Consider the following 22,884-nt stretch of genomic DNA (forward strand, 5'->3'; position numbering starts at 1 on the left):
TAACACCTAAGAATATACTTTTGTTGGTGGAGCTTTGCTTGTTTGAGGCAGGGCCTCACCCTGTAGCCCACTCTGGCCTTGACTATAACAATCCTCCTGCTTTGTCCTCCTGTGTGTTGGAATCAGCAGACACGAGCCACCACTACACCCAGCTTGGAAAATATTTTCTGGGGGCTGGAGAGAAGGCTCAGTGGTTAAAAGCACTGACTGCTCTTCCAGAGAACCCAGGTTCAATTCCCAGCACCCACATGGAGTTCACAACTGTCTGGAACTCCAGTTCCAGGGGATCTGGCACCCTCACACACATACATGCAGGCAAAACACCAATGCACATAAATCAAACAAACAAAACATTTTCTGGTACTATAATGATGGTAATGGAAAAATCACCCAGAAGAGAATGATGAGGAGATACCTGGAGCCAATCTTTCTATGACATTGTCTGCCTTTGCCAAAGGGACCCACTGAGTACTTACTCATCCAGAACACACATGATTTTAGCACCATCACAGTCTGCATCTGCAGCCATAATTACTAAGATTGATTCTAGCAGGGTCTGAAACCAGAGTCCTACATTTCTGCGCCTACCATCTGATCTACGTGTGGTTCCTCCTGCGCCATTTGCATCTACTGTCTAACCTCTGTACTTAACTGCTGCTGTCCCTTATACAGAGACCCTCTGCTCCTTGAAAGCCTCGGCTCTCCTGTTGCTATGGAAACGGTCCCCTTCCTCTCCCCACAGTCCATTCTGGTTCCATGCGCTCCTCTTTCTGGCTGTAGTAGAAAAAGGACTGAGCATTTTTCCACGCTGGTTTCCAGATTCAGGTCTGTAAGTGGCGTGTGTGTGAAGAGGCACCCTGCCTACCACCCGATAGCCTGCCAGTATGGCTTTCCTGACTCTGCTGTGAAAAGGATCTCCACAGCCATGTCTCACGCATTTACAGAATACAGGGACTGGCTGGTGACAGGGCCAGGGTTTAACAACCAGAGCATGGCTCACTGACAGCTTTGTTGTATCAGACATTATCACTCTTTTCTATCTTTGTGGGGAGTGGGATTTCATGTGTGTGCACGCTTGTTAGGGAGAGAAGACAACGTGGAGGGTTGTTCCTCAGACACCCTCTACTTCTTTGTTTAAAACAGCAGGGTCTCTCATTGGTCTGGAACTTCACCAAGAAGGCTAGGCTAACTGGCCAGCAAGCTTCCTGGGACCCACCTGTCTCTACCCCCTCCTTCCACCTCACCACTGTGCCTGCCTGGCTCTTTAGGGTTCTGAGAATCAGAACTCGGGTCCTCAAGCTTGCAAGGGGAATACTTCACCACCTGCACCATCTCCCTAGCCCCTCTTTTCTTTGCCATCTCCAAAGTACAAGGTAAATGGAAGAAAAAGCATGTATTACTGGGCCTAGGGATGGGCCTTCTGTCTGATACATATGATATGATACATACAACAGAATGAATCGGGGTGTTGTAGTGGCAGAGACACTTTGAGGAATGGGGCAGGGAGGGGGAGGGAAAGATGGAGAGAGGGAGAAGAAAAGAGAGAACATTAATTCAGTTCTATACAGGAATTGCATGGCCTCCTACGGTTGGCCACTGTGTTGGGAAGTTCTTTCCTGGGTTTTACTCAAATCCTCCTTGCTGCAGTCTGAGCTCATTGCACTCAACAGAGATGGAGACTAGCCAACCACTATCCATGGAATAACAACTCACTAGGGACTCAGGGCAGGAAGGTCATCCTGTCCCCTCAAATACTGCACAGCCTGCCTGACCACGCCCAGAGCTTGGGGCAAGGACAGGGAAATCCAGGCTGACCACCTAGACCCTGGAAGGCAACGAAAGAGGTCGGAGGCAGAAAAACGAAATCCAGACAACGATAATACCCAGACAGAGACCACAATAGAAGCTCCGAGACAGCGAGGGGCAAGATGGCTCCCCACAGTTCGGCGAGGCTGCGTAACTGCCCACACAGTGTTCAGCGCAGACACAGCCTAACTAGATGCTGTTCTGGAGCGGAGGCCGTGGACTCCGCCCTCTGCTGGATCCTGCAGAGCCGCTACCCCAGCTCAAATCGGAGGGGAAAACGGTCAGGAAAACTGCAGGTGGATGACAGCATCCCGTCGTGGAGCGCAGAGCCACAGCGACTGAATCCCGGCCCCGCCCTTGCGGCTCATTGGCTCCGCCCCCCAGACAGGCAGCAACCAATGAGTTGCTCCTGCCGCCGGCCTTTAAGAACTGCGCGCACTCTCCCCGCCGCGGACGCAGCCAGCCTAGCACTCCGCGGGAGTTTCCATGGCGACCGAGGCCGGGACCGCGCGGCCTGGCAGCGTTGCCATGGAGACAACTCGGGAGCTGGGGCTCCGGAGCTCCGGCACATCGCCGGCTCAGAACCCGGCGGAGCCTCTGTGTGAGGCCCGTGCCGCGGTGAGTGCGGCGCGCTGGGATCTGCAAAAATACTCCTTGCTCATCGTGATCGGCGATATCGGTACCGAGAGTCAGCTGAGGGCCGTACGGGCCCACCTTGAACAAGGTGAGCCGCTGTCCTGGCTGTCCCGCAACACTCCATCCGTGCCTTTCCGCCATCTGATCTTCATTCACCTCTTAGTGCACACTTTTAAAGCCTCCATTTCTATGTGCACTTCCCGAGACCTGTGCCCTGTCACCTGCATGTCTTGCAATATCTCGCTTATCCATCCTTCCCACATACCCCATGCTGTTCCGCAGTCTCCTAGAGCAGGAGGAGCTCCGGGCAGACCCTGGAGTCCCTCGGGTCACACCCCTTTCCTTTCCCGCAGTGTCTCCATCAGATGTCGGGAAGTCCTCACCAGACCCTGAAAAGTCCATGTCCCTACCTTACAGTCTCTTCTTTAGGGGAGCTTTCTGAACGCAGGGTACACATCACAAACCTGTGAATGCTGGCAGTCAAGTTGAGAGAGTGACCTTCGTGGCTCCTCAGCTCACCTCCCTCAGCTGTGCCTGTGACGCAGTGCTGCGGAGCCACCTGCGGGAGGAAGTCAGCCTCCTCGGAGGGGTGAGAGTAAGGGAGGGGGGAATAGAAAGGGAACCTAGAATCTCATTTAGCTAGAGGAAACATGAAAACCAGCAGTATATAGGAATGGCCCCTGAGTGCCACGTCTACCATAACTAGACAGCCTTGCAAAACATTCAAAAACTGCAGGCTCATTTATTGCCAAAATTCAGTCTCAACTCTGCTCTTTGCCCTCTGGCTCTCACAAAGGGGAAAAACAATTGAGAGGGACACACACAGGTACTAGCTATCCTCCTTGAGGTGTTACCTTCCCCGCCTTTCCTCTTCCAGGAGCTCAGCCATGCTCACTGCAGTCCTGCCAGGTGACTTTGCCTAGAACCCTCTCTTTTTCTTCTTTCACAGGGATTCTCTCCTGGAACATTGACTTATCGTCCTTTGACCTGAACCAACAGTTGAGACTCTTCATTACCCGGCACCTAGCTCACTTCTCCTCAGAGGTCAAAGGTTAGGACTAGGGTCATTTGTCTCAGTCCTTTGGGTGTGGGCTGGAAGAGGAGAGGACCAATATCCAGGGCAGAACTGGCCTTGTGGGAGGTTCGGACAGGGGAGGAGGGAGGGATATTTTATGGCTCGACAGCTATCCACACATACCCAGTCGGCTCTTCAAACACACGATATAATGTCAGAGCATAATTGGTCCAGAAAGAGCGGTGTTCGTGCCCAGCAGTTGATGAGCACAGCTAGGAAAGTGATCAGATCCCTTGCAGGCAGAGACCCAGGCCTCCCTGCTCCCCCTAATAAACATCCCAGGATGCCTCACTCACCTTCCCAGACCCTTGTTTCTCACAGCCCACCCTCCGGGAGGGATTCATTTCTGTTTCCTCTGCTTAGGCAGCAGATCTTCAGAGCAGAGCAGAAGGCTGGTAGGAGAGGCTGAGCAGACTGGCACCGGTAGATCAAGGCTGGGACAAAGGTCTCCTGGGTTTCCTAAGCCTTGGTTCTTAGATCAGTTCTGCTGGGTGGCAACAATAGTGCAGAAGTGTGAGATAGGATTTTAGAAATTAGCATCCTATGATAGATGTCTGCTGAGTGCAAGAAGTCCTACATCCCCTGATGAAGGTGTTGGACATCTGCTCATATTATTGTAAATGTAGACACACCAATCCATGCAACTTTTTTTTTAAAAAAAAAAGTGTTTCATTATATAGTCCAAGATGACCTTGAGCTTGGATATAGAGTCTAGGATGGCATGAAACTTGTTACCCTCCTGTTTCCACCTCCCGAGTGCTAGAACTGTAGGCCTCCACCACCGCACCTGCTTCCAGGTGGTTTTATAGAATGTGAGTTCCAGTTAGCTCAAAATCATTGCCATCAAATCACAGAATTGATATGTCAACAATTCTCAACAGTCTAGTACAGTAGACAGGCACCTCTTTCTGCTCCTCCAGTGTAGCAGGCAGATCTTTGGTCATTTCCTCGTTGATAATTTCTCATGAGCTGCTGAGAAGTGGGAGAAAACTAGAAAGCATGAAGCCAGATCTTCCCGATGGGACTGGCTTCCTGTTGAACTAGCGACGCACTCTTTTGAGATTCCCTTCTGTTGAAAATTCCCTATGTCATGGCATTCTCCACTATTCCCAGTGAACAAAGGCAATATTAGCACTTAACACTTCTAGAGGCTAGACTGCATAAAGATTACGCAAGACTGCAGTGGATTAAACTAGTTACCGATGTTTGGGGTTATTTCCTATGAAGAATTCACACCAAATTCTCTAGCCTTGTCCTGTTGGCCACAGAGACTTTGAGTAATGTAAGAAATGATTGGAATTTAAGGCAAAATCCTTAGCTGTTCTACAGATTAAGATGCAGGGAATGCTTGGGAAGCGGTGTGCAGGGAGATGCATTCTCAGGCACGTCTCGGAAACAAGCATTGGTATAGAAACACCTGCCGAACTGTACAGAGTTTTGCTATGATGTCCTCAGGAGGCTTGGGGCCATCCACCCAAGAGTAGGGCTTACTTTTTGTTTTCGGTTTAGACATTTTCATGGTGGCCACTGTCCCTGGAAAACAGTGGAGAATTTCCTGGAAAAGAGAAAGAAAGAAAGAAAGAAAGAAAGAAAGGAAGGAAGGAAGGAAGACAGGAAGGAACCCACAGAGCTTAAGGCAGCCACAGCCCCACCCCACTGGCTTCTGTTTCAGCTGTCCCAGCACACTGCCCAAAGCAGCTGCAGACACTGCCTCCTCCTTCAGCCTTCTTTGGTTGACTGGGCTAAGATAATCAGGAACTGGGGTGAGCTCAAGGAGATACACTAAATGTCACGACTTGACTGTTTTGGCCAACACCATAGGGGAGACCACCGTTTCTTCACAGTCTAGGCCAAAATAATAAAAGAACAAAATATATCTTCCGTGACAGGAATAGTATAATTATTACTAGTGCTCACCCTCTCTACCCACCCCCACGCACATACAGAAAAAAAAAAAGGGGACCCTCAGATGTCAGTGGCCCAGCTCCGTCTAGTGGTCAAGTTTGGTAAGAAGCTTTAAAGGGTAGTTTTCATACCATGTGGTCTTCAGCAGAGATTGGGGGGTCTTCCTTGATAGCTCCTTCCCCTAAAAATCCCTGAAGCTTTAAGCATTTTTTTTTTAGTCTTTCAAAACAGGATTTCTCTGTGAATCTTTGGAGCCTGTCCTGGAACTCACTCTGTAGACCAGGCTGGCCTTGAACTCACCGAGATCCACCTGCCTCTGCCTCCCAAGTGCTGGCATTAAAGGCGTGTGCCACCGCTGCCCAGCTGCTTCTAAGCTTTTTTATCACTTAGGAAAACTTAGGATAATCGGAAACTTAGCTTAAGGCCAGGGGTGCCTTGGTGGTAGAGTGCCCACCTAACACTTAACTTGGTGGCAGAGTGCCTACCTACCATGCAGATTGGTGGTAGAGTGACCATCTGACATTCAGAAGGCCCTGAACCCCCAAGAGATGGGGATAAGGAATGGTGGGCGGCCACACTGACACATCACTACTGAGTTTCAGTAAAACTCCGATACATCTATGGTTGAACTATAAGAAAGAGAAAATTAATAGTCTAAGACTTGAAGTCGTACAGGTTAGCCTGGTGTAGTGGTGCAGTCCTATAACGGGAAGTAGAGGTGGAGGACCATTCTTGGCTACATAGCAAGCCCATGACCAGTCTGGGTCACCCGAGACCTCGGAGAGCTGGGAAGAGGTGAGGGGATGGAGAGGGGAAGGCTGAGGAACCCCTTTGAGTCCTTCGGTCTGACTGTTTCTATCCATGAGCTCAGAGGATCCTAAATTAGAGGTTTACGTTGTTATCTGAGATGGGAAGGGAGGCAGAGGGATAGGCATGGAGCCTCATTCTGTAAGCATCTCCAGTTGGGGTTTGACTGAGATTTACCCCATTTTACTGAGTTTACCCTGATACTAGTCTGGTTTGGGATTCTGGTTTAGGGTATTCATTCTGAAATCTTCCCCAAAGAGAGAAATATCCAGTCATGTTTGTGCATCGCAAGGTTAGGATTGTAGGGAGGAAGAGGGACTTTTTCGGGTGAAGTCAGTCCTCAAAGCGTGGCTGAAGGATGGTGCTAATATACTCATTTGCTAGTCCAGAAAGCAAACTCTGGGACTGTTTATCTGACTCGTTTAGTGGAGTGGTTCAGAAAGTGGCATCAGGGGTGAAATCGGGGTCTGTTCACGCCTCCCTCTCCCAACTTCGCTGCAGGAGAGAGGGATTATGGTTTCAGGGTTAACTGACTGCTTGGAGATGGGGAGAGAAGAAAAACCTACTGTGACTTGGAACCATGTCCAAGGTGCAATGTGGCGGGGTAGGGGGTGGTGGTATGTGGCTTAGAACAAGGGTGGACTCTGCTTCCAGACAGGAAATGTAAATTTGTTCTCAAGCCCAGTGTCTACTCAAGTGCCCCCCACAACACTGAGAGAGCCCTAAAAAGCAGAGAGGAGACAGGAGGTTGGAGGCAGGATGAAAGAGTGCAATGATGTTGCAGAAGGGGGTGGGCACTACTCCAGGATGCTCAGGACTGAGCCTGGCATACACAGCATGTGTCCGTACAGATGGCCTCTCCTATCCAATGGGGATATGGCCATGTTGCTGCTTTGCATCCCGGATCTGAGCAAGGGCTCTTCTCCCTCTGTTCCCCCTGGTCCCCAGAGTCCTGGTGACTCAGCTACTCTCCCCTCTGACTGAAGCTAAAGGTGGGTGAGGGGTGCTGAGAGCAGAGACTATTTTGGCTTCTCTGACCTTCAAAAGCAGTCCTTGGCAGCCTGGAGCATGGGTGGGGCTGGGGCTGAGGCTGGCCAGGGAGTGGGCGGAAGGAGCTGACCACACCCAGGGAGGGTTATTGAGGGCAGGGATGCAAGCATAAGAACATCACAGGCAAATGGGTGTTTGCACTAGTTCTCCAGAGCTTTCCTGTGAATCCTGGAGCACTTAGTGTAGTCTGAGGCAGAGGCTGAGACTAAGGAAGGGCACAAGGTCAACATAAGAAGGTTCTAGATCAAGTAAGATAGACGCGGCAAAGTGACACAGAGGGAGGGACAGAGACTAGAAGAAGCGGGACTCAAACACCCTACAGATCATTTCTAACCCAAAGAGGAGTTTATATTAGACTGGACTGTATAGCAAGAAGGCTTTGCCTGAGCCTGGGCTCTGGGCAGTGATCCTTGGTCCTTCGCCGAAAGGCAGAAGCCCCTCTTACCCTGCAGAGACTTCTTCCCAACAGCACTACTCAGAAACCGCTGTTTGTGTGGGCGCTCTCACAGCCATGCTGCGTTAGCACGGACCTGCATGCAGCTCCCAGGGTCCCTGTGCCCCACCCCAGTGGGCTGGGGACTGTGTCTCTTCCAGAATTTCACACTACCCTCCAATCTAAAACAAGATGCATTTTTGCATCTCCCCAGTTTTCTGTTGATGTGGCAGAGCAGGGTCCAGCTTACCACGTCACTCACCACCCCCACACTGCTCCCCTCCACTTATGGCTGGCCCCCCAGCTTCTCTGTCTCCTGCTCTTGCACTGACTGAAGGTCACTCTCTGGGTCCATCTGAGGGGGAGAGGCAGCAGATGGTCTCTGAGAGGAACGGGGAGGACCCATGCGGCTCTGTGCCCCAGTGCATGAGACTTTGGTCCTTTGGTTGATGCTGAGAGAATATTTCTTAACCAAACAGGATTTGGGGAGAAGGTACTCAGAGCTGCAGAAGAGATTCATCTGGCTCCTTGAACTGTTAGACAATCCCCTTAGATCCATCCCCTTCCCCCATAGCCAAACAGAAGCACCAGGACGCTGACACTGGGAAGGCCAAGAAACAGTTAAGTCTCCCGTGCCTCGTCACAGACCAGCCCCTCTTCCCCGCCCTGTCACCGCCCTCCCCAGCAAGCAGCCCCCCCTCACTCCCACCCCAAGTGCCGCAGACTCTTCCCTGAAGCCGCCCGGCTAAGGCCGGAGCCGATGCCTCCATGAGGGGCTCCCTCCCACACCCCAGGGTAAGAGCCAAACAGGAGGGCACTGCATGGCGGAGGGATGGGGGTGCTGTGATAGGGAGCCGGGATGGGGAGCAGTTGACACCTTGTAAATCGGATGCATCTGGACCTAGGCTAGCCTGGTGGGAAGGCTGCCTGCGATGGCGAGAGGAGGTGAACGTTACTGACTGGGGTTCAGCCTGGATCCAGAACCAGTGGAACCAACCGGGGCTGTGACAGTCCACCTCTCTCTGTACTAGGTGGGGGTGGGGACCATCAGCTGAGAGGCAGCAAAAGAGGGTGTTGTCACAGCCTTTGCCTGGCAGCCTGGGCACAGGAGGAATTTGGGGGGCTACATCTAGAAGAATCTGAGAGGAAGGGGGCTGTTATGGAATGTAGCTACTGAGAGGGTCCTTGTGTTATCAGCTGCTTCTATTCTGGGGTGAGTGGGGCCGCCGAGTTTTTTGCCAAGTAAGGGAAGGTGGGTAACACTCTGGAAGAGAAAGGAGGAATGGGTCCCTAGGACGTGGCATGTGCCTCCTCACAGGCTAACTGGTTTGTCTTTGGCTCCCCTCACCCCCATTCCCTGTGGCCAGTTTGAGCCTGGGGCTTTAAGCCCCCCTTTGTGGCCTCTCTGAGGCCACTCAGGAGCTTGAGAGCACCGGCTCTTCAGCAGCTGCCCTGCATTCCGGGTCCCTGTCAACCCCACGGGTTCCCTGTCTTGGCCCCACCCTCACCTCATCCGCGCTTTTCTTCCCAAGATGGGGGCTCTTCAACAGAGAAGCCAGTCTCTTCTCCCTCTCTGTATGCACCCCCATCCCCCCCCACCCCACCCCTCCACAGCATGCAGAGGCAGCCAAGAAAATGACTTGTCATGCTGGGGTGGGGGGTGGGGGCGGAGCTGGAGGCTGAGCTCAGCGCGCACACTCACACACACTCACACACTGCGGCAAACTGCAGCTGCCTGAGCACCCCCCCTTCCGCCTCACTGCAGAGACACCTGCCCTCCTGCCCACTCAGCTTCACACCCGAAGCCCCCCCCCCCCCCCAGCACTGCTCACGGGAAGCGCCCCAGCCTCTTAAGATAGTCCTCTATAAAGATAAAGGGAAAACAAGGCAGTGCCCTTCATCTGAAGAGCTGGGGAGCAGAAAAGAGAAACAGGGCTGTCCCTTAGACCTGAGGGGGGATTCGGGACTTAATGGACTTGCTCCCCCGGGACTAGGGCTGGGGTCTTGTGTCAGGAAGTGGTCTTAAGAGGATATATTGGGGACCATGAAGCTGCTGGAGAGGAGCTGTAGCTGGAGGGGAAATCTCTTTCAGTTCCACCTAGATTGAAAAGTGTGACCTTGTTTGTGCTGGGGTAGTCCTGACTTTCCTAAATCTGAACTACTTAAGACTGGCAAAGGATGCTGACATCCCCAGCTGCTTAAGTCCTACTCCTGCCTGCCTCTGAGGTGGTGCTCAACCTCAGAGTTGACCTCCAGGTATTCCTCAGTTCCCAAATTCATAGAAGAGGACACTGGAGCTCCTCCTGGGTCCACCATCCCTGGTATAGGATTTGAATCTCCATCCTTGTTTTCCCCACTCTATTTGCAGCTCTCTGCTGCCAAGGTCTGCCTGATCCAAGCACTGGCCTTTGATCCCAGCCACCCTTGTCCCAACCTCAGTCACAGAAGAGGGCTCAGACTATGAACCTCCCCTCCCCAGTATCCCCCAAGGTTAACCCCATAACTGGAGGGGAGGGGAAGAGGGTCAGCTCCTTTAATCCATCTTAACCCACCACTTCCTTCACTTGGACTGCATGGTGTTCTGTGTGAGTCTGGAGGAACAGTACTGGGGAAAGGATCTGGAGATGGTTTCGTTCTCCTATCCTGAGCAGTACCTTGACTCTCTCGTTTCTTTATTGGTGGTAGTGGTTGTATTTTTTGTTTGGTTTGGTTTTTTGGAACAGAATTCTCTGTGTAGCTCTGGATGGCTTGAAATTTAGCTGGCCTTGAATTCACAGAAATCCACCTGCCTTTGCCTTCTTATTAAAGGTGTACAGCACCATGCCCAGATTGCTGTTGTTCTTATGTGGGGGTGTATATGTGTGTGCATGCATGCTAGGTAGATCAAAGGACAGTGTGCAGGAGCTGGTTCTCTCCCCATCTCTAGTCCTGGGGCTCAAACTCAGGCGGCACACTGGCAGAAGGCATCACTGGCCAGTGTCTTGGTTTTGAACCGACCCCACCGCTTACTTCCAGTATCCACAGATGAGACGAGAAGCTTTCACAAGGGTAAGCTGGGCAGTGAGCTAGGTGCCTCTGAAGCATGGCAGTAAGCTAGAAGAGGGAGCTGGGAAACATTTGGGAACGGCATGCAGCGGTCTGTCGGAAGGTTTGGCCCAGCCGGAAAACAGCATTGCGAGTTAGAATTTTCTGTCCACTCCTTGAATGATAAAACTCCAAGAACCAAGTTGACACATGTCTCCTGCATCTTCTGGAACAGCATCTTCTGGAATACTGTCTCCGCACTACTGGCCAAGAGCAATGGCAGAGAATGAAAGCCCAGGAGCCTTCCCTCGAGCTGAACTCCACCCCCTCCCCCATTCCCCAGGCAGCACCAGGAACTTAGTGCTCCAGAGGGACAAAGGCTTCTTGTCAACAGGGCAGTTTGGGACTGAAGTTCTAGGCAAAGGGGCAGAGCCTGTGCAGCAGAGGGTGTGGCAGATGGACGGGTGGGAGAAGTCAGCTAGTGTGGGGGAGCGGAAGGGGAATCCTGGAAGGAGGAGGAGGAGGAGGCAGTTCCTAGACCTTACTCAATGGTATGCTAGACAGCAGGGTCTAAGGCTAACCAGAACCCAGTTTCTCCTTACCCCAGTTTCTGATCATCTGTTTCCCCTCTGCTGCCCCTCACAGTACTTCTCATTTTAAGTTAATGTCTACTAATTTTAGTACACATGTCTACCTCTCTCCCTCAGGCCAGAGGACACTCTGCCACCAGAGTGAGAGCCTAGAGACCATCGTCCTTGTCAACCCCAGTGCAGACAGCATTGGCTTAGAGGTGAGGCCACTCTGACGCCCTGCCCTAACCTACCCTCATCTTTCTGCTTTCCCAATGTGCAGCCGGGATTTTCAGTGCCTTCCCCTGGGTCCCGCGTATCTGTGACCACTCTGCCCTCCTCCCGTTTCAGGTTCACCATCTTCTTAGTAACCCATCGGCTCACAAGCTACTCATCTTGAGCGGACAAACTTTAGAGCCAGAGGGAGACCTTATCCTGCAGAGTGGTACCTACTCCTACCAAAACTTTGCCCGGGTCCTTCACAGTCCTGAGGTAAGCTCCCTGCTGAGTGTCTGGGAAGAAGGGGACAAGGGGGCAGTATTTGAATTGTGGCGAGAAAGGCAAGGAAGGGAAAGTCTTGCATTGTTTGACCAACCCTGACAGGAGGTAGGCATTTATCCAGAAACAGGCAAAGGTTAGGGGGCTGACTCCGAGTCAGATTAAGACAACCCCAATGACCTGATCGGCTTCTATCTCCCATTCCTCTAGATTGCCCAGTTGCTCAGCAATAGAGACCCTGGGATCCAGGCCTTCCTCACTGTTTCCTGCTTAGGGGAGGGTGACTGGAGCCACCTAGGACTGTCCAGTTCCCAAGAGACCTTGCGCCTCCAGCTAAATCCTGAGCCTGTGTTACCCACCATGGATGGTGTGGCTGAGTTCTCCGAATATGTCTCTGAGACTGTGGATGTGCCATCCCCCTTTGACCTGCTTGAACCCCCCACCTCAGGAGGCTTCCTCAAGCTCTCGAAGCCTTGCTGCTACATCTTTCCCGGTGGTCGTGGGGACTCTGCCCTCTTTGCTGTCAATGGTTTTAACATCCTGGTGGACGGTGGTTCCGATCGCAAGTCCTGCTTCTGGAAGCTGGTGCGGCATCTGGACCGCATTGACTCCGTGCTGCTCACACACATCGGGGCTGACAATCTGCCAGGCATCAATGGACTCCTGCAGCGCAAAGTGGCAGAGCTGGAGGAGGAGCAGTCCCAGGGCTCCAGCAGCTACAGTGACTGGGTGAAGAACCTCATCTCCCCTGAGCTTGGAGTCGTGTTCTTCAATGTGCCTGATAAGCTCCGGCTGCCGGATGCCTCCCGGAAGGCCAAGCGCAGCATCGAGGAGGCCTGTCTCACTCTTCAGCACCTAAACCGCCTAGGCATCCAAGCTGAGCCTCTGTATCGTGTGGTCAGCAACACTATTGAGCCACTGACCCTCTTCCACAAAATGGGTGTGGGCCGGCTGGACATGTATGTCCTCAACCCTGTCAAGGACAGTAAGGAGATGCAGTTCCTCATGCAGAAGTGGGCAGGCAATAGTAAAGCCAAGACGGGCATTGTGCTGGCCAATGGGAAGGAGGCAGAGATCTCTGTCCCCTACCTGACCTCCATCACTGCTCTGGTGGTCTGGCTCCCAGCCAACCCTACTGAGAAGATTGTGCGTGTGCTTTTTCCGGGAAATGCTCCTCAGAACAAAATCTTGGAAGGCTTGGAAAAGCTTCGGCACCTGGACTTCCTGCGTTACCCGGTGGCGACACAGAAGGACCTGGCTGCTGGGGCTGTGCCTGCCAACTTGAAACCCAGCAAAATCAAACACCGGGCAGACAGCAAGGAGAGCCTCAAAGCTGCTCCCAAGACAGCAGTGAGCAAGCTGGCCAAGCGCGAGGAAGTGTTAGAAGAGGGAGCCAAGGAGGCCCGCTCAGAGCTGACCAAGGAGTTAGCTAAGACAGAAAAGAAAGCAAAAGAAGCATCCGAGAAGCCCCCAGAAAAGCCCTCCAAGCCTGAGAGGGTGAGGACCGAGTCGAGTGAAGCGCTCAAGGCTGAGAAGCGAAAGCTGATCAAGGACAAAGTGGGGAAGAAGCACCTAAAAGAAAAGATATCAAAGCTGGAGGAGAAAAGGGACAAGGAAAAAAAGGAGATCAAGAAGGAAAGGAAGGAACTCAAGAAGGAGGAAGGAAGGAAGGAAGAGAAAAAGGATGCCAAGAAGGACGAGAAGAGGAAAGACACAAAATTGGAAGTAAAGAAATTCTCCAAACCAGACCTGAAGCCTTTCACACCCGAGGTCCGCAAGACCCTCTATAAAGCCAAGGCCCCTGGAAGAATCAAGACGGACAAAGGCCGAGCTGCCCGTGGGGAGAAAGAGTTGTCTGCTGAGCCCCGGACACCCCCAGCCCAGAAGGGGCCTGCACCACTCCCAACTGTCAGTGGGCACAGAGAGCTGACCTTGTCCTCACCAGAGGACCTCACACAGGACTTTGAGGAGCTGAAGCGCGAGGAGAGAGGTTTGCTGGCCGAACAAAGGGACACGGGACTAGGCGAGAAACCACTCCCTGTAGATGCTACAGAGCAGGGACACCCAAGCACAGCCATCCAGGAAAGACGTCCCTCTGTCCCAGGGCTGGACCAAGAAGAACCTGTGACAAGGGAGAAGGAGGTCATCCCAGACTTTCTTGAGGACAAAGGGAGTAAGAACAGAGGCCCAGACTTAGGGGCTGAGACAGAGAAAGAGAAAGAAACCTGGGTGGAAAAGAAGCAGAGAGAAGCCGAGAAGCTCCCGGAGAGCGCTGAGGAGAGTGAGCCCGAGGGAAAGGAGGATGTGATAGAAAAGGCAGAGCTAGAAGAAATGGAGGAGGTTCACCCCTCAGACGAGGATGAGGAAGAGACAAAAGCAGAGAGCTTTTATCAAAAACACATGCAGGAAGCCTTAAAGGTAATTCCAAAGAGCAGAGAGGTTCCTGGGGCCCGGGAACTGGGATTCCAGGGCAAGGTACCTGAGAAGGAGGCTTCATCCTTCCTCAGCAGCTTGGTCACGCCTGCAGGAGCCACTGAGCATGTCTCTTACATTCAGGACGAGACAATCCCTGGCTACTCAGAGACAGAGCAGACTATCTCAGATGAGGAGATCCACGACGAACCAGAGGAACGCCCAGCCCCACCCAGATTTCCTACAGGTACCTATGACCTCTCTGGGCCTGAAGGTCCTGGCCTCTTTGAAGTCAGTCAGCCCGCAGATAGCACTGTCCCTACCACCTCAAGCAAAACTTATGGGGCACCCGAACCCGAACTCACCTACCCTCCCAACATGGTGGCTGCCCCTTTGGCTGAGGAGGAACATGTATCTTCAGCTACATCAATCACCGAGTGTGACAAACTCTCTTCCTTTGCCACATCGGTGGCTGAAGACCAATCTGTGGCTTCACTCACAGCTCCCCAGACGGAGGAGACAGGCAAGAGCTCTTTGTTGCTTGACACGGTCACAAGTATCCCCTCCTCCCGCACAGAAGCCACTCAGGGCTTGGACTATGTGCCATCAGCTGGTACCATCTCACCCACCTCTTCACTGGAAGAAGATAAGGGCTTTAAGTCCCCACCCTGTGAGGATTTCTCTGTGACTGGAGAGTTGGAGAAGAAAGGAGAGGCTGCAGGGAGAGGTTTGGCTGGGGAGAAAGCTGTGGAAAAGGAAGCAGAAAGAAATGTAACAGTATCTGAGAGACTGCCCAGTCAGTATACTGCTGTGTTTGGTGCCCCTGGACATGCCCTACATCCAGCAGAAGCTGCGCTTGGAGAAGCGGAGGAACGGTGCCTCAGCCCAGATGATAGCACAGTGAAGATGGCATCTCCTCCACCATCTGGCCCACCCAGTGCCTCCCACACACCCTTCCATCAGTCCCCAGTGGAGGAAAAGTCTGAACCTCAAGACTTTCAAGAAGACTCCTGGGGAGACACAGCATATGCTCCAACTGTGGGCAAGCAAGATGCTGAAGAGAAGACAGCCAAGCCAGGGCCTGAAGAGGGCTTACTAGGAGAGGAGAAAGCACCTCTTCCAAGGAGCCCCCAAGCCCAGGATGCTCCTGTCAGCATTGCTGAGGGTCAGACTGGTTGCACCATTCAGCTGTTGCCAGAACAAGACAAAGCAATCGTGTTTGAGCCTGGAGGTGCAGGTTCAGCGCTAGGAGTAGAAACCCTTCCTCGAGAGGTGAGGGTATCGCTTGAAGAACACCGTGAACCTCAGGGAGATGAGGTTCTTCGGCTTACTGATCACAGCCTTTCCCCCGAAGATGCAGAGTCTCTGTCTGTCCTCAGTGTGGTCTCCCCAGACACTGCCAAGCAAGAGACCACCCCCAGGTCTCCCTGCAGCCTGAAAGAGCAGCCCCTACACAAAGACCTTTGGCCAATGGTGTCTCCAGAGGACACCCAGTCACTGTCTTTCTCAGAAGAGAGCCCTAGCAAGGAGACTTCTCTGGATATCTCATCCAAGCAGCTCTCTCCAGTAAACCTCGGCACCCTCCAGTTTGGAGAACTAAGCCTAGAAAAGGAAGAAAGGGGGCCTCTGATGAAGGCTGAAGAGCCCTCTTGCCACCTCGCTCCTGTGTCTATTCCAGAGACCCACATGGCCACAGTGTCACCTCCCACAGGTGAGACTGCTGCAGAGGCAAGTGTCACAGACGAGAGCCCTGCTGGAAAATCACCCGGCCGTTCTTTCTCTCCCTCTGCACTGTCAGGCGACAGGAAACACTCACCTGGGGAGGTCACAGGCCCTGGCGCACATGTTATGACATCTGACAGCTCCCTCACCCAGAGTCCTGAGTCTTTGTCAAGCCCTGCCATGGAGTGGGAAGGCAAAGCTCCAGGGTTGAAAGGCAGAACTGCTGAGCAGAAGGAAGAGGACCTCAGGCTCACGGATGAAACCCTACAGCAGAAGGACAAAGCTGTGCAGGAGAAGGTGGCCACCGTTGAGCAGGACTCAATCATGCATCAGACAGAGGAGGCTCTAGATGAGAAGAACAAGCCTGGAGGACAGCTGGATAAGACTTCAGAGCAGAAGGGCAGAGACTTGGACCAAAAGGATTCAGCCGTAGGACTGGCCAAGGCTCCAGAATCCAAAGACAAAGACTTAGAACAGAAGGACCAGGTCCCAGCAGAGAAGGACAAGGCCTCAGAACAAAAGGGCGCAGCCCTGCAACAGACCCAGGCCACTGAACCAAAAGACAGAGAACAAGAGCACAGAGAGTTAGAACACAAAGACAAGGTCTTAGAGCTGAAAGACAAGACCCCAGAAGAGAAAGACAGAACCTCAGGACAGAAAGACGGGGCTTCAGAGGGCAGCGTCCCTGAACCGACACAGACAGACAGAACCCCTGAACAGAAGAACAAAGATAATAAAGAACAGAAGGATGAGGCCTCAGAAGAGAAGGACCTGGCCTTAGAACTAAAAGACTGGGCCCCAGGAAAGAAAGGCGGTACCCTGGACCAAGACATCGGGGCTGCCGTACAGAAAGATGGGATTCGGAAAGAGGAGGACAAAGCTCAGGGGCAAAGGAGCTGTTTCCTGGGAGATACAACCACAACACCGGAAGAGACGATCCTTGGCCAAAAGTCTCCAGAAAAAACCAAGGCTGTGGACCAGAAGGATGAAGCTGCTGTGGAGAAGACCAGCGCGCTGGAGCTGGAAGAGAGCCCAGTGCAGGAGAGCAAGGCCCGAGAGCAGGCAGAGAAATACTGGAAGGAGCAGGATGTGGTCCAGGGATGGCGAGAAACATCTCCAGCCAGAGGAGAGCCAGTGGGAGAACAGAAAGAGCCTGTTCCAGCCTGGGAGGGCAAGTCTCCTGAACAGGAAGTCAGGCACTGGCGGGACAGGGACATGGCCCTGCAGCAGGATGATGCATACTGGACCCAGCTGAGCTCTGAGAGGAAGGTCTGGTTCCCTCATGAGCTGGATGGCCAAGGTGCCCGGTCACGCTACTGTGAGGAACGCGAAAGTACTTTTCTTGATGAGGGAGCAGATGAACAAGAGGTGACCCCTCTGCAGCACACTCCCAGTAGTCCCTGGGCCTCAGACTTCAAGGATTTCCAGGAGCCGCTGCCACAGAAGGGGCTGGAGGTGGAGCGCTGGCTTGCAGAGTCTCCGGTTGGCCTGCCACCAGAGGAAGAGGACAAGCTGACTCGCTCTCCCTTTGAGATCATTTCTCCTCCAGCCTCCCCACCTGAGATGACTGGACAGAGGGTTTCTCCTGCCCCAGGACAAGAAAGTCCTGTCCCAGACACTACGCCAACACCACTCACGAGGAATGAACCCACCACCCCTTCATGGCTAGCTGAGATCCCACCATGGGTACCTAAGGATAGATCCCTGCCCCCTGCACCCCTCTCTCCAGCTCCAGCTCCCCCGACACCTGCCCCAGAACCACATACCCCCGTGCCCTTCTCCTGGGGCATGGCTGAGTACGACAGTGTGGTAGCCGCAGTACAAGAGGGGGCAGCTGAGTTGGAAGGTGGACCGTACTCCCCCCTGGGGAAGGACTATCGAAAAGCTGAAGGGGAAAGGGAAGGAGAGGGTGGGGCTGGGGCTCCTGACTGCAGCCCCTGCAGTTCAAAGGTCCCAGAGGCTGGCCAGAGCCACACCACCAGGGATGCTGAACAGACTGAGCCAGAGCAGAGAGAGCCCACACCCTATCCTGACGAGAAGAGCTTTCAGTATGCAGACATCTACGAGCAGATGATGCTCACCGGGCTGGGCCCTGCTTGCCCGACTCGGGAGCCTCCGCTGGGGGCATCTGGAGATTGGCCCCCAAGCCTTTCAAGCAAGGAGGAAGCTGCTGGCCGTGATACATCTGCAGAGAAGGAGACTTCTTCTCCTGTCTCGCCCCAAAACCTTCAACCTGATACTTCAACTTTCAGCTATGCAGCCCTGGCAGGACCCACTGTACCTCCCAGGCAAGAACCAGAGCCAGGGCCCAACGTGGAGGCCAGTCTCACACCGCCGGCAGTGCCGCCCCGGGCTCCTATCTCCCTGAACAAAGACCCAAGCTCCCCTCTTAATGGAAGCACAGTGAGCTGTAGCCCAAACAGGAGGACCCCATCCCCAAAAGAATCGTGCCAAGGTCACTGGGATGACAGCACTAGTGACTCAGACTTGGAGAAGGGGGCTCGGGAACAGTCAGAGAAAGAGGCACAGTCCCCAAGTCCCCGGCACCCCATGCCTGTGGGCCACCCCTCAATGTGGCCCAAAACGGAGGCACATACCAGCCTTTCCTCAGACTCACATCTAGGACCTGCCCGACCAAGTCTGGACTTCCCTGCTTCGGCCTTCGGCTTCTCCTCCTTGCAGCCTGCTCCCCCTCAGCTGCCCTCTCCAGCTGAACCCCGGTCTGCACCCTGTGGCTCCCTTGCCTTCTCTGGGGACCGAGCACTGGCCCTGGTTCCAGGAACTCCAACCAGAACCCGACATGATGAGTACCTGGAAGTAACCAAGGCGCCCAGCCTGGATTCCTCACTACCCCAACTCCCCTCACCCAGCTCTCCTGAAGCCCCTCTCCTTTCCAATCTGCCGCGACCAGCCTCTCCAGCCCTGTCTGAAGGGTCCTCTTCTGAGGCTACCACACCTGTAATTTCAAGTGTGGCTGAACGCTTCCCTCCTGGCTTAGAGACTGCTGAACTGGGCCCAGGAACGGAGCCAGCTGCCCACAGCCTCTGGGACCTTGCCCCCCTGAGCTCAGCCCCCTTACCCTCACTGGGCTTGGCTCCAGCTCCAGCTCCAGCTCCAGCTCCAGCTCCAAGCCTGCCTGGAGACATGGATGATGGTACGCTGGAGTGCTCAGGGGAACTCACCAAGAAGCCAAGCCTCTCTGGAGTTCACGCAGCCAATGGCCTAGCAGAAACCAGCCCCAATCCCCCAGGGCTTGCCACAGCCAAGGGAGAAAAAGAAGATGCTGCAGAGGCCTGCCCTGCTTGGGAACGGGGGTCTTGGCCTGAGGGAGCTGAGCGGCGCTCCCGGCCGGACACACTGCTCTCATCTGAGCATCCTGGGAAGAGCCCCGGTGGCCCACACTGTAGTCTTTCTCCTGAAGTTGAGGCTGGACCTCAGGAATGTGCTACAGAGCCCCGCCCCCACTGCGGGGAGCTTTCTCCTTCATTCCTGAACCCACCTCTGCCCCCATCCACAGATGACAGTGACCTTTCAACTGAAGAAGCTCGGCTGGTAGGAAAAGGAGGGCGGCGCCGGGCAGCGAGGCCAGGGCCCACAGGGGGCCCATGCCCTATGACTGATGAGACACCCCCCACATCAGCCAGTGACTCAGGCTCCTCACAGTCAGATTCTGATGTCCCACCAGAAACTGAAGAGTGTCCATCCATCACAGCTGAGGCAGCCCTTGACTCAGATGAAGATGGGGACTTCCTGCCTGTGGACAAGGCAGGGGGAATTAGTGGAACTCATCACCCCAGGCCTGGTCATGACCCACCCCCGGCTCCCCAGCCAGACCCCCGCCCCTCCCCTCCCCGACCAGATGTCTGCATGGCTGACCCTGAGGGGCTCAGCTCAGAGTCTGGGAGAGTTGAGAGACTACGAGAAAAGGAGAAGGTGCAGGGGCGACTGGGGCGCAGGGCCCCCAGCCGAGCCAAGCCAGCGTCTCCTGCACGGCGTCTGGATATTCGGGGAAAGAGGTCACCTACTCCTGGTAAAGGGCCTACAGATCGAACATCTAAGGTCCTACCCCGCAGAACTCCAAGCCAGGTCACCCCAGCAGAAGAAAAGGATGGACACAGTCCCATGTCCAAAGGCTTAGTCAATGGACTCAAGGCAGGACCCAGTGAGTATGTCAGAAAAGTGGGGAGGGGAATACTGTGGGTTGGAGTAGGTATGGGCTAGCTAAAGGCTCCAGCTGTTCAAACAAGCGTGGAAGCAACCAAATAATCCTTTTGTTTCTCAAGACAAGGTTTCTCTGTGTAGTCCTTGCTGTCCTGGAGCTCACTTTGTAGATCAGGCAGGCCTCTGACACACAGAGATCCACCTGCCTCTGCCTCCCTAGTGGTATGCACACTACTGTCCCCCCTTTTTTCTTTACAATGCGTTCTGCTTGTCTCCACAGCAGCCTTGGGCTCCAAGGGTGGTTCAGGCCCCCCTGTGTATGTGGATCTTGCCTACATCCCAAATCACTGCAGTGGCAAGACTGCGGATCTGGACTTCTTCCGCCGAGTGCGCGCATCCTACTATGTGGTCAGTGGGAATGACCCGGCCAATGGCGAGCCAAGCCGGGCTGTGCTGGATGCTCTGCTGGAAGGCAAGGCCCAGTGGGGAGAGAACCTTCAGGTGAGTAGCAAGGGACGCACAAGGGAAGGATTCTGGTCGAAGCTCTGTCAGAGGCAACAGCAGAACAGCCCCTGTTCACAAGAGGGCACAGTCCTTCCCGCCAGCAGCAGGTTCATTTATGACTGCCAGGTGTTCCTTCCCCTTCATCTGTCCTTCCTTCACATGCTCACCTCAGGCATGTTTTCTTCCGCTTAGGTGACTCTGATCCCTACTCACGACACAGAGGTGACTCGGGAGTGGTACCAGCAGACGCATGAGCAACAGCAGCAACTGAACGTCCTGGTCCTGGCTAGCAGCAGCACCGTGGTGATGCAGGACGAGTCCTTTCCAGCCTGCAAGATTGAATTCTGAACAGACCTGCCCTCCCTTCCCCAAGGCTCCACCCCTACAGCGCATATAGAGAATGACTACTGCTGAGTCCTTTGGGGTTGAGGGAAATGGAGCTGGGCAGCAGGGCGAGGTCATGTGTGAGGACCTGGGCTAAGTGGGAGGTAGTGGCCTTCCCCTCATCTGCTCCTGGGGTCTCAAAACCAAAGGTAATGGGGGGATACAAAGCTACACAAGATCACCTGACGCCTGGAACCCTCTCCTAGCACTGCCAAATGTTGGTCTTAGATGAGGAGGAAGGGTTTCAGAGAGCACAGTCCTCCCCATGGAGGGAGATGAACATCCCCCTGCAACCTCGTTATTTATTTGGCATGCCAGAAAGAATTGCCAGTAACTTATATGATGTAGGGAAGGCCACGGTTGGTAAGGTGCCAGTAACTTATATGATGTAGGGAAGGCCACGGTTGGTAAGGTACCCGGAGCTGTACTCTTTCCTCCATCTCCCATGCCCTAGCCACCAGGGTATGGCTTCTAGCAGGGACCCGGGGGTAGATGGCTGCTATATTGTCTTATTGCTTCCCTCAGTATCTGAATGTCTCAATCCAAAACTTGAAGCTCTTTAGACCAAGAACTAGGGAGAGGAAAAAGGATCTCATCTCCCAGCCCCAGCTTCATACTATTTACGACATAGGGCTGTGCCCAGCCCAGGCCACCTGGGCAGCACAAAGGGCAAGGAGAGCCCCAACCCCAATCCTCCAGGCTCCCTGATCATTTAGTCTTCACTTATCCCATCCCAACAGTCCTGATCCCTTCTCATCCCCTGCTTGGCTTCTCTGCATGTGGTCATCTGCTATGGCCTGGTGTGTAATGGGTTAAAAATAAGCCATTGCCTGACACTCCTGACACCCCTACATCTGACATCTTAGCCATGTGTGACTCCCCCAACATTCCAAATCCTCTACCATCCTGCAGCTGAAATGGGAATATTGGCTGCCTCTCTAAACCCAAACTCTTGGACAGAGGTTCTGGGAGGTGGAGGCTGGTCTAGAGAATTTGGGGAAAACGGGAGGGGAGGGGAAAAGAAGAAAGAAAGCAGAGCTATAGCTTATCTCCTCCAGAGTGAAGCAGATAGGCTGAGCATTCTACTACAGGAAAGAACCTCACCACAGGCAAGCCAGGGAGCAGCCCTGCTGAACCCTGCTGGATTGAGAGACCCAGATGCAGGTGGTCCCTGAGGCTTGCTTTCTCTGTCAAGCCAATGGGAAATCAGGAGCCCATCCCATGTTCTTCCCAGCTCCCTTCTCCCCACTGCTGTGCTCTGCTCCTCCCCACACTTCCCGCTACAGTTCCCAGCTGCTGTAACAGAGCCACCTTCAAGTCTAACAATAAACCAAGTTCATTGCAGATGGTGTAGTGCTGCTTAGGCTTCTTGAGACTCCATCCGTGACTCAGTTGTCCTGGTTTCCACCTCTCTGCTTCAGTCAGCAGCAGCATTTATCTCGGAAGACTCTTGACTATTCAAATCCATGTCAGGACCCAGGGGAGCCAGAAATAGCATGGGTGAGAGGAGGAAGAGATGTGGGAACCAGCATCATGTCTGCGAAGATGCAGGGGGTGATGGATATGCCTGTGATCTTAACACTCAGGGCAGAAGTAGGAGAATCAGGAGTTTGAGAGCAGCCTGAGCTACATAGCTAGTTCTGGGCTAGGCAGAGCAACATAGTGAGTCAGCCCTTGTCTCAAAAAACAAACAAACAAACAAACGGAAAACCCCAAGGGGCTGGAGAGGTGGTTAAGAACACTGGCTGCTCTTCCAGAGGACTGAAGCAAATCCCCAACACCCAGGTGGCAGCTTACAATTCTCTATAACACCAGTTCCAGGACTCGAATACCCTTTTCTGGCCTCTGTGGGCACCAGGTATGCATGCAAGCAACCCCCCCCCCCAAAAAAAAACAAA

The 22,884-nt window shown here is 53.6% G+C and overlaps 2 protein-coding genes across 7 annotated transcripts in view; one reads left to right on the plus strand and one right to left on the minus strand.

Annotated features, from left to right (window-relative positions):
* The window catches only part of Tp53bp1 (tumor protein p53 binding protein 1), an 87,000-nt gene extending 84,034 nt beyond the window's left edge, over positions 1–2,966 (minus strand). For all 5 annotated transcript variants that reach the window (XM_041678966.1, XM_041678968.1, XM_041678967.1 and 2 more), the window contains exon 1: positions 2,907–2,966. The gene's annotated coding sequence lies outside the window, so the exon portion shown is untranslated. The remainder of the gene's footprint in view (positions 1–2,906) is intronic.
* Positions 2,275–22,690, plus strand: Map1a (microtubule associated protein 1A). 2 transcript variants are annotated; one of them, XM_041678962.1, is made up of 7 exons: positions 2,275–2,530; positions 3,392–3,493; positions 11,444–11,526; positions 11,657–11,797; positions 12,014–20,099; positions 20,379–20,599; positions 20,795–22,690. In XM_041678962.1, exons 1-7 carry the CDS (start codon positions 2,293–2,295, stop codon positions 20,948–20,950), a joined length of 9,027 nt encoding a protein of 3,008 aa, XP_041534896.1. In that variant the 5' UTR covers positions 2,275–2,292; the 3' UTR covers positions 20,951–22,690. The 2 variants fall into 2 exon arrangements, with proteins under 2 accessions (XP_041534896.1, XP_041534897.1); XM_041678963.1 differs by having other exon boundaries at positions 20,382–20,599.
* The last annotated feature ends 194 nt before the right edge of the window (positions 22,691–22,884 follow it).

This window comes from Microtus oregoni, unplaced genomic scaffold, assembly GCF_018167655.1.
Source record: "Microtus oregoni isolate MIOR12 unplaced genomic scaffold, Mior012 000031F_ref0000149, whole genome shotgun sequence".
NCBI lineage: Eukaryota > Metazoa > Chordata > Mammalia > Rodentia > Cricetidae > Microtus > Microtus oregoni.